Source organism: Leptosomus discolor, chromosome 6, assembly GCF_034619465.1.
Source record: "Leptosomus discolor isolate bLepDis1 chromosome 6, bLepDis1.hap2, whole genome shotgun sequence".
Taxonomy (NCBI): domain Eukaryota; kingdom Metazoa; phylum Chordata; class Aves; order Leptosomiformes; family Leptosomidae; genus Leptosomus; species Leptosomus discolor.
The window spans coordinates 7,610,969-7,623,233 of NC_141396.1; the positions used below are offsets into that span (position 1 = coordinate 7,610,969).

At 41.8% G+C, this 12,265-nt stretch overlaps 1 protein-coding gene across 1 annotated transcript in view; it reads left to right on the forward strand.

Annotated features, from left to right (window-relative positions):
• The first annotated feature begins 1,072 nt into the window (after positions 1-1,072).
• RAB11FIP2 (RAB11 family interacting protein 2) overlaps positions 1,073-12,265 on the forward strand; it is a 29,255-nt gene continuing 18,062 nt past the window's right edge. The window contains exon 1 of the mRNA XM_009952222.2: positions 1,073-1,425. Within this exon, the coding sequence (XP_009950524.1) occupies positions 1,073-1,425 (353 nt within the window). The remainder of the gene's footprint in view (positions 1,426-12,265) is intronic.

A 12,265-nucleotide genomic window follows, 5' to 3' on the forward strand; every position in this document is an offset into this window, starting at 1 on the left:
ACATTAACTAATAATTATAAAAATAACAGTAGATGTCTATAGAAGCTCCCCCTTCCCCACAGCTCCAGTAGAGCTCTCTCTCCCTTCTACACATAAAAATAGTGATGAATTAATTAACGAGACCGGGATCTCAGGCAGGAGGGGACCCCGAGGGCCCAGCTCTCCGTCCCCCCCGGGGGAACCCCAGCCTCTCCCCGCCCTGCCCTCGGGCAGCACCCCCGGCCGGGCTGGGGCGGGGGGTGTCGGTCCGTCCGCGGCGGTGGCCGGTGCTCTCGGCAGCGCCTGCCCCGGGTGAGCGGCCGCGGCACGGCGGGGAAGGGGAGGAGAGGAGAGGAGAGGAGAGGAAAGGCGGCCGCCCTCCCCGGCTGCGGTGGGGAGGGGGCGAACCCTGCCCTCTGCCCTCTGACCGCCGCGGAGGCCGCCGCCGCCGGCAGCATGGGGAAGGCGGAAGCGGCGGAGCCGGCCCGTCAGGCCGGGCGGCGGCGGGCGGGGGGGAGCGCGGCGAGAGGCTGAGGCAGGCGGGAGGGCAGCGCCGTGACGGCCGCGCCGGCCGCGGCAGCCCGGCCTGACACCCCAGCGAGGAGCGGGACGGCGGCGAAACACACAGCCCCCCGCCCCCCGCGCTGCCCGCCGCCCTGAGGCACCGAGCTGCGAGGGGCAGGGGGAGGCCGCCGGCGGCCTGCGGGGCCCGCGGCGGGCCGGGCCGCGCTGAGGGGGCCCGCGGCGCGCCGGGCCGGGCCGGGCGGCGGAGGGGCCCTGCCCGGGGGATGCCCTGGGAGCGGCGGGGAGCCGGGCCGGCGGCAGCGGCAGGAGGGGAGCGGGGCCGGCGGGAGGGAGGAGGCCGAGGGCTGGAGAGGTGTAGTGTCGATGCTGCGGGGGGAGCCTGCAGCCCCCAGCCATGGAGTCGCAGGTAGGGCTGCGTGGGGAGGGGGAACCTGAGGACTGGTGAGTGCCACCCGCGGCGAGGAGCGCTGGAGGAAGGACCACGCTGAGCTCCTGACAGGTGTCTCCGCCGAAAGTGCCCTTACGCAGTAACTTACAGACTTTGTTATTGCTGCTGCGATCTTCAAAGATGATGTTGGCAGAGCAAGCCCAGAAGTGGTTCCCAACTCACGTGCAAGTTACGGTCCTTCAAGCCAAAGGTCTGAAGCCGAAAGGTAAAAATGGCAGCAACGATGCCTACACCATCATACAGCTGGGCAAGGAGAAGTATTCCACCTCAGTGGCTGAGAAGACCCTGGATCCCGTCTGGAAAGAAGAGGCCTCCTTCGAGCTCCCTGGATTACTCATGCAGGAGAATCCAGAAAAATACATCCTGTACCTGATTGTCATGCACAGGTCGCTGGTGGGGCTGGACAAGTTTTTGGGACAGGTGGCAATAAGTCTGAATGATATATTTGAAGACAAGCAAAGACGGAAAACAGAGTAAGTGATGATTCTTTTTTTTTCATTACAATTTGTATTTCTTGTACACTTGCACTTGGGGAGGGTGGGAAATAGTAGCCTTACTGTCAGCATACTTTGAAATGAAATAAGGACCTAACGTATACAGTTCTGTCATTGTGGCCTGACCTCTTCCAGAGAAGTTTACTGTAATCAGAGTGGTCATCCTGCACAGGGAAGGACTGTTAATAATGTTAACATTTTTTGACAAATTATTATGTGCAACATTCCAGTCTGTTTCTCTAAAGACTTTTCTTCATTCTGCTCAGGCCCATATGCCAGTTCAACTCCTGCCTCAGCTCGAGCCATGTATGCGACTCAGACTGCCTCGAAGCCTGCTGTCGTTCTGTTTAAAAATGTTTTCCTTCAGTTGCTGCAGCCAAGTGTCTTTAAGTATTTTGTATTTATGTTTTAGCGGTCAATGAACTGTGACTTAATGAGGGCTCACCACAGCAGCACAGTGCTTTTCTGATCCTGATTAGTCTTAGGCCGCAATCGTGCAGGCTGCTCTGTATAGCAGGCCTCAACAGAGAAGACTGAAGAGAAATTTCTGCTGTTGTAGTAGCCTTCATCATTACCTAAATAAGCCTTTGTCATAAAAATGCAGTTTGCCAGCAAATTCTGGCACTGGAATGTGGAGGAAAAAAAAAAAAAAGCATCATAGTGGTTTATTAGGCTGTACTGTAAATGTATCTAACTCCCTGGGTTTTTCAACTACATTAGTAAAATTGTTATAATTTCTAGTTAGGACGTGGTTGCATGAAGATGTCTGGTACCAATGCAATTTTATCCTCCAAACTCTATGGGAATAAACTAGGTGTAAGCATACTACAGGCGTGCCAGTGAGTGCATGATTTGTATTTATTTGTCCCACAGAAGCAGTCCGAGAACAGCATGGAGACCTCCAAGCTAGCTATGTGGAGGCAGTGACGTATGAGCGCTGACAAATCTGGCTGCGTTGGTTAAAAAGTTCCTGCCCCAGGTGCCTTTCCTCCTGTAGTGACTCTTCAATGGAGTAGAAAGGCTCCTGAGCCCAAATCTCAGATGTTAAAGTCTGGTATTTCTTCTGTTGGTGATGGTAGGCCTGTGGTAGGATGCTGGGCTTTGCATCAAAGTGACGAAGAGGCTGGCATCGTGTGTCTGTTGCTGACTGTGCAGGGGAGGCGTGAACCTCCAGCAGAGCTGGAGCGGGCACTTGGAGGTGGGAATCAGTACAGCAATACCAGCCAGGTCTTGTTGATCAGACAACTGTTTCTACAGAAACCATCTCAAAACCTGGTCCTGCTTGTGTGCAGTGGCTGAGGTTGGAGGAGCACCAAAGACAAGTCAAAGCTGCCTTTGCCCTGGTGTGGGGTGTTTTTTTTTTTTTGTAAACTAAGTTTTTCACAAAACAGTATGTTCGCTCACCATATAATAGGAAAGAACGTGCCCGTGCAGAATCTCTTGTGGGTTCATGGTCTGAGGTATTATGCTTTTTAATTGCTTATCTCTTTAAGGACAAACCAGTTATCTTATGCAATACATGGTTATGCCTGTAGCCTTAGGGTCTTAATTTCTATTTACACTTGATTCAAGAAGTTTCAGTGCTCTTTAGACATGCATCTTAAATATTCTTTAATCATCAGTTGTAATTATCTTGCAAGTCAGTAGGCAAATGCCTTAAACACGTAGCTGCTTTACAGAAAACAAGGTGGATGAATGAAGTAGAAACGCTGCTATCTAAAAACTTTGTAAATCTACATAGAAATATGTATTCAGAAACTGGAGGAAAATATGTACATTATTCATGTATTACTGTGATTAACAAAACCTCTTTTCCCTTTGAGGAAGCATACGCTTTTGCACCAATTTTAGCAAAAGTAGTATTGGAGTCTTTCAAAATTATTGCAAAAATGGGCAAGTGGGGTAATTAACATAGTCCTCGTGATAGTTAAATAAACGTTCAGATCTCTTCAGTATTTTTATGTGAAGTTGTGCTCAGCAGGGCTTCACAGGTGTTCTTTATTTTTTCATTTCTTGCTCTGTAGTGTGAGAGAAGAGCTCACGCTATGTAAACCATGCAGCAGTGCTTCCCTAGACCACCGCTGAAATCACCAGGGCTCCCCGAGAACGCTGCGCTTTGCCTGCGAGCTCTACTGCAGAAGATGGGGGCCGCTGGGGAAAATTGTACAAACAGCCCAAGTCCTATTTTCAGAAATTACTTGAGCATTTAAGATTGCAAATCTTATTAAAAGTTGATGGGTGTTAGGCTTCTAGAGCTGCTCGGCCGTACTTGCAGATGTCTTCTGTACGTGTAAAAGTGTGGCTGGGCAGTTAGCGGGATTTTTGGCAGCACATACTCACTTAACACCGATTTAAAATCATGAGAGATAGGAGTCACTGGAAGTCCAGTGTTCCTGTCAGGGTCTTTAGGTGCTTAGAAACCTAGAAAAATGTCCTTTTTGAAACTGACTTTTGAAAAAATAATTCAGAGTCCTTAAGCGTTTGGATGTTTTTGAAAAGTTACCAGGGTTGCCCACTTGTGTGCCTTGGTGCCATGCGGGAGTATGTGGCTGCTGTCTCCTTTAAGCCTTAGTTGGAGGTGTGGATGTATGTGTATATGGGAGGAGGGCAAACTTTCAGGAATATAGTTGCAAATGCGGTCTCAAACAAAACGCTCTTTCTTTTTTTTTTCCCGTTTTATTAAATCCTTTTTGATACAAGATATTCCTAGTCCTGTGTTGGCAGTAAACTAAGGGTAATATATTTGGACCTGAAGACCTTCTAGCCGTGGCTGTGGTGTGGGAACTGAGACACCCAGTGCCTTTCAAGACCAAGTCCAATGTCTTTATTAGCAAAGCATTCTGATGGTTGAAAGCTATATTCATTGTTTCAGAAACACTAATCTGTTTTATTAAGCAATGTTTTTACTTTCAAATATGTTCAACAGGCTCATGGTGTTATTAAATCCAGAGTTATTTTCTTATGTTGATGTAACCTTAACATTTCTTGCTTTGTTTGGGGATGAATGAGATCCAGTTATTTGATGAAGTGTCTATTGGTAATATTTCTACTTTTTAATATATTTAATAGCTTCCTCTTTCCAACACAGCTGTACATATGGTGCTGTAAGAGACAGACTCAAGAGTCACCAGGGTATTGCAAAAAAGATATTTAATATTCTGCACAATGCTGAACCCTGTCAGCAATTCCCTAGTGCTTTTTTAGTAAGGAGGTACGAGAAGTGAAGGCTACCAGCTGATTTTAAACTCCTAGGAAGATGGTGGGGTGCGTGACATTCAGCTTTTTGTGTGTGTATATATATATATATATTTATTTAGTATTTTCTAATTTGGAATAAATAAATTAAAAATTCACTGCTGTTTCAGAGACATTATGTTAGGGAGAAACAGTCCTTTTTTCTGTATAGCTTTTAATTATTTGTCACATCTCATGAAAAATACTCTCTGCAGTAAACTTTTCAGGCAGAGGCCTCATGACAGGATTTGCACGACTTGTGTTCTAATAAACTTGCTCTGGCACAAGACTTAATGAAACAAAGTATATTTACTATAATTTTATAGTGAAAATTTTGTACGCACCATCACGCAACGTCCTTCCTTTTTCTTTCTAAAACTGATGATTTTTTGAATTCTTAAAAGTGAGAATTCCTGGAATGGTTAGATCCAGATGTGGCTCAGATGGTCCCTTACTAGGTCTCTTCCAGAGACTTCGGCCAAAGCATCTGCAGGATCCTAGTTCATTTTCTTTCTGTCTTGCTGCAAAAGTGCCCATCGCACTGCGCTAACTTTGTAAATTTGTGTCTCTGGCATCTCTGCTGTAGCTGGAAATGGACAGGCTCTTTTTACTTCTTCTGCTCTTTTCTGCGGAGTTGGAAACTAGGCTCCAGATGCTGAGAGATTTTACCGAGCTTTTTTAACAGTTCAAAAGGCTGGGAAGATAGTACTTTATTGGAGGTATATTTAGCGTAAATTTTCAGATCTTAGATTTCTGACATGGTTTTTATTTTTTGCAGTAAAGTCTTGTGGGTTTTTTTAATTCATCCTGAGAAATACATGACAGTTTTTTTGGTCTGCTGTTGCAGAATAAATACACCTCTTTTGCAGTTCAAATGTAAACGATGGTCAATGAATGTGTTATTTTAAAGCATATACACATTTTTGTAATAATTTCAATTCAGTTATAATTCATAGTTGCCTTAATACTGCTGATGATCTGACAATGCGTAGTATCAAAATGAATTTTTGAATTATCGCGGAATAAAAACCGTCTTAATTTATTGAAGTATTTTTCAGTAGTTTTTCTTAATGACTGTGCTTAGTCTGTTTTTCTTTTTTCTCCTGTGTGCTAAATGAACACAGCAATAGAAGACAAATTTCCGTTAGCTTTCACCGTATTGTTACTTATTTCATCAGCATTTGCTTCGTCCTTGTTGTTCTATACTTCCACTCTATTTATTGTCCGTTCCTTTATTAGCTTTCCTGGAGAGCTAATTTTATTGTATGTTCAGCTGATTTAAGATGCAAGACTTGTCTGGAATGTTATAAATTTGAGGAGGGCAGGCAATGGTAGAGTTATTATTTCTTATGGAAATTTTTTTGGAGAAGATGTCTTTTATTTGTGACTTAATTCCACGTCTCCTGGTTTCTGTAATACCGCAACAACACACACACACCACCCCCACCACCACCACCCCCGCCAATTGCAGCAGTGTAGTAAAAAATGCTTATTTGAGCATAATACACTAAAGGAATCTTGGCCTTATCTAGGATACTTCTCTGCTTGCATCAATCATGTAAAATAATCAAAAAGAGCTTCTCGGCAAACAAACCAACCAAAAGCATTAACGATTGACCACGATCAATACCCCTGTGTTGTAAGCACTTACCCTGTAGTGCTGCTGCACTTCCTGAAAGATATGAAAATTGTGTGACTTCCTCCAAATTATGGTGAATTCGTTCTTGGCGGCCTCCCTCTTGGGTAAGGACAGGTTCCTCCTTCGGTTGCCTCTGCCCTGTCCTCTCTCTCATCTGTAGCGGCATAAGCGAGACACAACTGCTCGAGAAGGCGGCTTCAAACACAACTTGAATTATGAACAAGCAAACAAGTCGTAAATAGATAGTATGTCATGGGCTCAGTGCTTGTTAATGAATAGTGCCTTTTTAAAAATAATTCTACGAAACGTAACACATTATAAATATTATTTACTAATTTTGAGTCTTAAATTCCGTTTAAACCAGAAAAATGCATTTTAGGTTATAAAACTCAATAGTAGTGGAAATGGCAGGCTGCAACAGAAATTATCAAAATGTTGTGGTTAAAGTGAGAGAAAAAACTCATTCCACTCTAGTGAAGAGTGGGAAGAGTAGTAACTGAGAAATTTGCTAAAGACACAGAAATAATGAGCAGCCTGGAGGATTTGTACGGATTTCTGCTGTTGCTTTTGTGGTACTACTCAGTAAATGTGAAGGAAAAAAAAAAAAAAAAAGAAAAGTTAGTAGTAAGGAACAGAAGAGAAAGGTGGTTATGGGGGAAAACAAAAAGTTGTTCCCAGTTATAGCTTTATAGGATTTCGGCAATATTTTCAAATTATCTAGTAATATTCCCAGCATTTACATTTTGACAACAAATGCAAGCACATCCTCTGAATAAGTCCTAATTCTGAGTCAGAGTCTGAGTGCCATCTGGATTGAAATACTTCTCCATGTTCTGCACGCACACACGCGTGCTTGCACACACACTCAACTGAAATAACAGGCCTTAATTCTCATACCTTCGGTTATTTTGTTTCTAAAATAAAAGTATTCACACATAATCTTTAGCCAAAATAATGAGTAAACTAAGACCACTTTAATTACTTTGATTCCGGTTGATGTTAGCTAACCCCTTAGTAAGGGTGTTGTGGTATGTGTCAGTTCCCATATGTTTTGTGGTGATACGATGTCACTGTAGTATTTATTTTTAAACTCTACTTTGCATATCTCATTTCGTTTGGCTTCCAGAATGTAATAGTATTCATCTTTGTGAATGTCACCACTTATTTTAATAAATAATCTGTTTTCTTCTTCATTTCCCCTCATGTACGATGTAGTCTGTGCTCAGCACCTTGCCTCAATTTTCCCACTTGCTGACTTTTGGGGCAGTCTTTCGGTATAGCATCTGACTGATTTATCACAAAACATACTTCTGCGTTTTTCAAAGTGCATTTGCTGCTAATGAAGATCTTAGACAGTTCTGGGCTTTGGATGTTGTTTTTCTTCCATTAGCTGTGGACATCCGTGTTAGTGGGGTTTTGTGAAGCAAGTTTCTTCAGTGTATCTAGCTTGAAACTAGTAATCTGAGATGAAGAAGGACTACTTTTCCATGACAGCTGATGGACATGTTCTCTCATTGGGATTTTGATGGTCTTTTGTAGGGGTAGTTTTAGAAGTACCTGCGGGTGTAGATAATTCTCCTGATTGCTGTGTAGCAGATCAAAGTTGCTTAGCAGATCAGGATGCTGATTTTACCTGTAAAATCAAGGTTAGAAGCCTTGTGAATGCTGTGATGATTATGCAGCTTTCTACAGAATTCCTTCAGTAATTTGTGAATTAAAATCAAGGTCTTGCAAAAATCTTTGGGTGCAGTCTAGTGATTTCAGCAAAGCAAAATTAGATCAGCTCCACAGATATTTACTGGTAGAGTGAAGGCAGAGCGGCGTATTTGAGAAGCAGCAAAATGAGTGGGAAAATTCCTTTAGTACTTTCTATCTTCGGCACTGGCAAGATGGAGTCAGAAGGTCATCGATCGTGAACGTGCTGGCTAGAAGACTTGTAATTCCTGTTGAAACGGGTAGACAAGTATCCTAGTGGTTTTGGAGGCTTTAAAGTTCTAAGTATATAATTAAAATGTAGCTAAAGTTACATAGTGGTTTTTCTTACACATACTGTTACTATTTTTTTTACCCATACTGTCAGCCTGTCCTGCTCACTGTTACATGGTGAGGAGAATAGGCTGAGTGATGCTTCTTCAAAGAAGAAGGAGGACTAAGACTTGGAGCTGTCAAATTCAGTGGCAGATTTGGAGGATAAGACACGACAGTATCAGCTTCCTGCTGTTAGGAAAAGGGAAATAAGATAGTGATTTCAAAATATTTGTCAAATGCAGGATGAATGGTGTAGTGAGAATAGTATAGATAAGCAAAAGTGAGTTGGAAAACCAAGTTAATGGGTAAAAAATTATATCAGAAAAATGGGAGGAAAAGAACACTTGAAGAAATTGTGTTGAAAATGTGAGTAAGTTTGTAGAACACTAGCTATTTAGCTGTAATAGGCAGGCCAGAATTTTGTAACTTGCTCATTTAGAGTAACTTCTTTCAGTTTTCTCCTTCATTCTTCCTGTCTGTCTTTACTAAGGTGAAGGGTTCAGTTCTGCTAATACTACACCATTTACTTTAATAGTATGCAGAAGATGGTTATTGTCTTTCTTAGAAATAAGGGAGTTTGCTTTTTCCACCTCTAATTGTAGGTATGGCTAAAATTGAGTAATTTTTCACGGTTAGAAAATAGTCATGTTTCTTCAGATAAGAGTTTAGTTTTTCAGGGCTGGCTGGTCAGCAGGATTTTTCCTATTCAGCCTCGAATGTCGGTCTTCTCTTTATGTGTTCAAAAAAATTGTCAGCATAGAGAGTGGCAATTTATGTAATACTTATAAGACAAAAATAATCAGAAACCTGTGCAAGACAGGCGAAGCCCGTTAGCGCACTTAAAAACAGATGAGAAAAAGAAGCAAGGGTTGTTCTGATGGAAACCATAGGGGAAAAGTCAAAATTAGAGGGTGTATGGAGGTGGTTGTCCTACAGAACATTTGAAGGTGAGAGCAAGAAGGATGAATGTGATTCAGAAGGCAATAGGGCTTCCTTTGAAGTTGGGAAAATTTGCCAGACTTTGTACAAGGTCTGTTTAAATAAAGACTGTCTGCAAGACTGGATGTAATATTTGGTTATTAAATAAAGGGCATCTGCTCTCATAAAAGCCACCCTGTTTTGTTAGTGTATGTTATTGGCTATTTTCCTACTTTGTACAGGCTTTCTATAGAATAAGCGCATGGCAGCCTGACAAATGGAGCATTTATTGTGGCTAAAAGTACTGTAAACAAAACCAAAATAGCAAGGTTTATTGGCTTTTATAATACATTACAATTTTTTAAATTGGCAGTGGTATAGTGGAATTTAGTATTTTAGGACTCAAATGTTGTTATCTGAAAACAGTGGACTTCATTTTCCAATTCTTTTTTCTATTACATACGGTGCTGTTTTTTCTATTTGTTGCTCACGCCCATGTGTTGTAGAAACAGATTCTAATAAGAAACATTTACAGACTCTGTTGCTCGTTCACGTGAGCTCCACACAAATGTATTGCCTGCATTTGTTCTCATCGGTTTAAAAAAGTAATTATTGGCCTTTGAATTTGAAAAAAACTCTGATTTGAGTCTGCTTCTCATATTGTCTTGTTGTGAGCTGAAGCATATGGAACCTTCATTATAACTAAAACAAGATAAACTCTCCAAGGTAACAAAGAAACCTCCTTGAAATGCCTATGAAAGTTAAATATCTGTCTTTTATACAAAGATTTGATCCAGCAATCATTATTCATACAGAAATTCCACTGAAGTCCAGAGGAATTTTGCTGGAGTGAAGATTTTATGATTAAATTGTGTTGGAATCTAGTAGTGTTGAACCTGGTCCCAGCAGGCATGAGGTCCAGTCCCTTATGCCATTCCATTATCTTCCTAGGGTAAGAAGAGTTTCTTTGTTTTCCCAACTGAACTTATTTTTAGTGTCAAGTTCTTCGAGGTCTACTTTGAAAGCACATGTGCAGGCTGCACAGGCAGTGTAGTAGTTGTATGCTGGAATTGTCTCCTTCAGACCTGGTGAATGTCACAGTAGTGTGCGGAGGTATGCCGTCAGCAGGCGAGTGCTGGTAGTGACGCGGAGTGGTTGTCGATTCATGATAAGAATGTCAATAATTGAGTTAAATTAAATTTTAAGAGAAAAGACTTTCTTCCACACAGCAAAAATTTAAGAATTTATGTCTTGATATTGTTGTAAAACAAGTTAGCAAGTGTCATACATCTGTTTAAAGTTTTGATAATTCCTAAATAGAACCACAGGAAAATTCAGCGATCTTATCAGAGATACAGTATTAATGTTTGAGACCTGTGAGGGGAGGGAAAGAGGGAGGAGCGGAATATGTTTTCTTACAGTGTAGGCTGAGCCATTAAATTTGAATGTCAAAAAGTGAGGTCCTCTCTGCCTATTAAGCCTCTTGAAACACTCATAAGCCTTATTTATATTTATGTTTATGTTTAGTGTCTAAGGAATCATAGGGAGGACTTTCTTAGTTTCAGGGTAGTTTTTGGTTTGTTTTTTGTTTGTTTGGTTGGTTTTTTTCTGTACAGGCAAGATCTGTCTGAACAAGGGCTTGCTTGCTACAACCGTGTCTTGTTTTTATTCTTTTAAGAGAATATATGAACATATTTTCTGTTAAAGAAGAGTTTAAAGAAAGCAGGCTATCTTGTCTTCCAGTTTTTGTGATACTATATATCACAAAAAAGATTTACTCTTGGTTCTGTTGTGTGTTTTCTGTAATGACTCTATAGATGACTCAGTTACCAAGAAGTGGAATGTTATTAACTAAAAGGAAAAATGATCCATCTTCTTCAGACAGGTAACATATTTCAGGTTTCGCATTTCATTTAAAATGCAGAAATGAAGTTACCTCGCAACAGAAGAAAAACTTTCTTCCTAAAGGTTTAATTGTGCTCCTGTTGGTTTGAACTTCTGGATCTACTGGTCTGGATTCATGTTGTCCAGTGCTGGGACAGAGAAGATCTGACATCTCTTAATTTTTCTGGTTTAGTATGGGATATAAAACCTTTTGGACAGCATAAGGAAACAACAAAAAGTCATAATACTCTTTATCCTTATAAATCAAAAATACTTATCTCTGCCTGAAAATTTGATTTCGGCTGTCACCTTTAAAAATACTTATGAAATCTGAAAGGAAACTGAGGGTTATTTTTCTCCTTTCCTGACTTTGTTTTCTATATTTGGCAGTATTGAATAATGTATGTATAACTGCAGAATCAATTTTGCATCTGTGCTAATAAGCAATTTCATTTCGTAGTCTCCAGTTCAAAACTTACTTCATCATGATAATGCACTGGTGTGTTGGTGTGTGTGAGTGCGTTTCTCCTGCCAGTGGGTTTAGAGCACTTCTGTGGAGCTGGCGGATCTGAAATATGCCCTTGCACCCTTTTTGGAATAGAAGCAGGCTGTTGGTGATGGGTGTGAAGGAGGCATTGTCTGTTGGTGATTCCTTTTGGTGAAGCTGTGGAGGGAAGATTGAGCCATAATTCTGCAGATGCTCCCATGGGGTGGTGGAGCGCCATAGGGATAGAATAAGACACTTGGATACAGGTAAAGCCTTTGCTGGGCCTGGCAAAGAAGGTTTTTGAAATAGATGATCACAACTTTGATGTCTGTTCAAGGGGCGAGGGTTTATGTCATGGTTCCAACGCCTGTGGAAATATTTTTGAAGTTACTGCTACTGGTGACCTGCAAAAGAAGGGATGGCTGTTAGATACACCTACGGGCTCGCTGTTCTGCCACCCGTGCTTGTGGAGTTACTGGCAGTAGGGGTTGCAGCTGCAGCACTGAAATGACAGTTGACTGTGCAGGGGTCTCAGATACTTCTTTGCTAGTGCAAGTGCAGTTGATATAACTCTTAACCAGTGGTTAAAAGGAAGGGACAGAGGGGGAAAAATGTTTGCTAGGGTATAA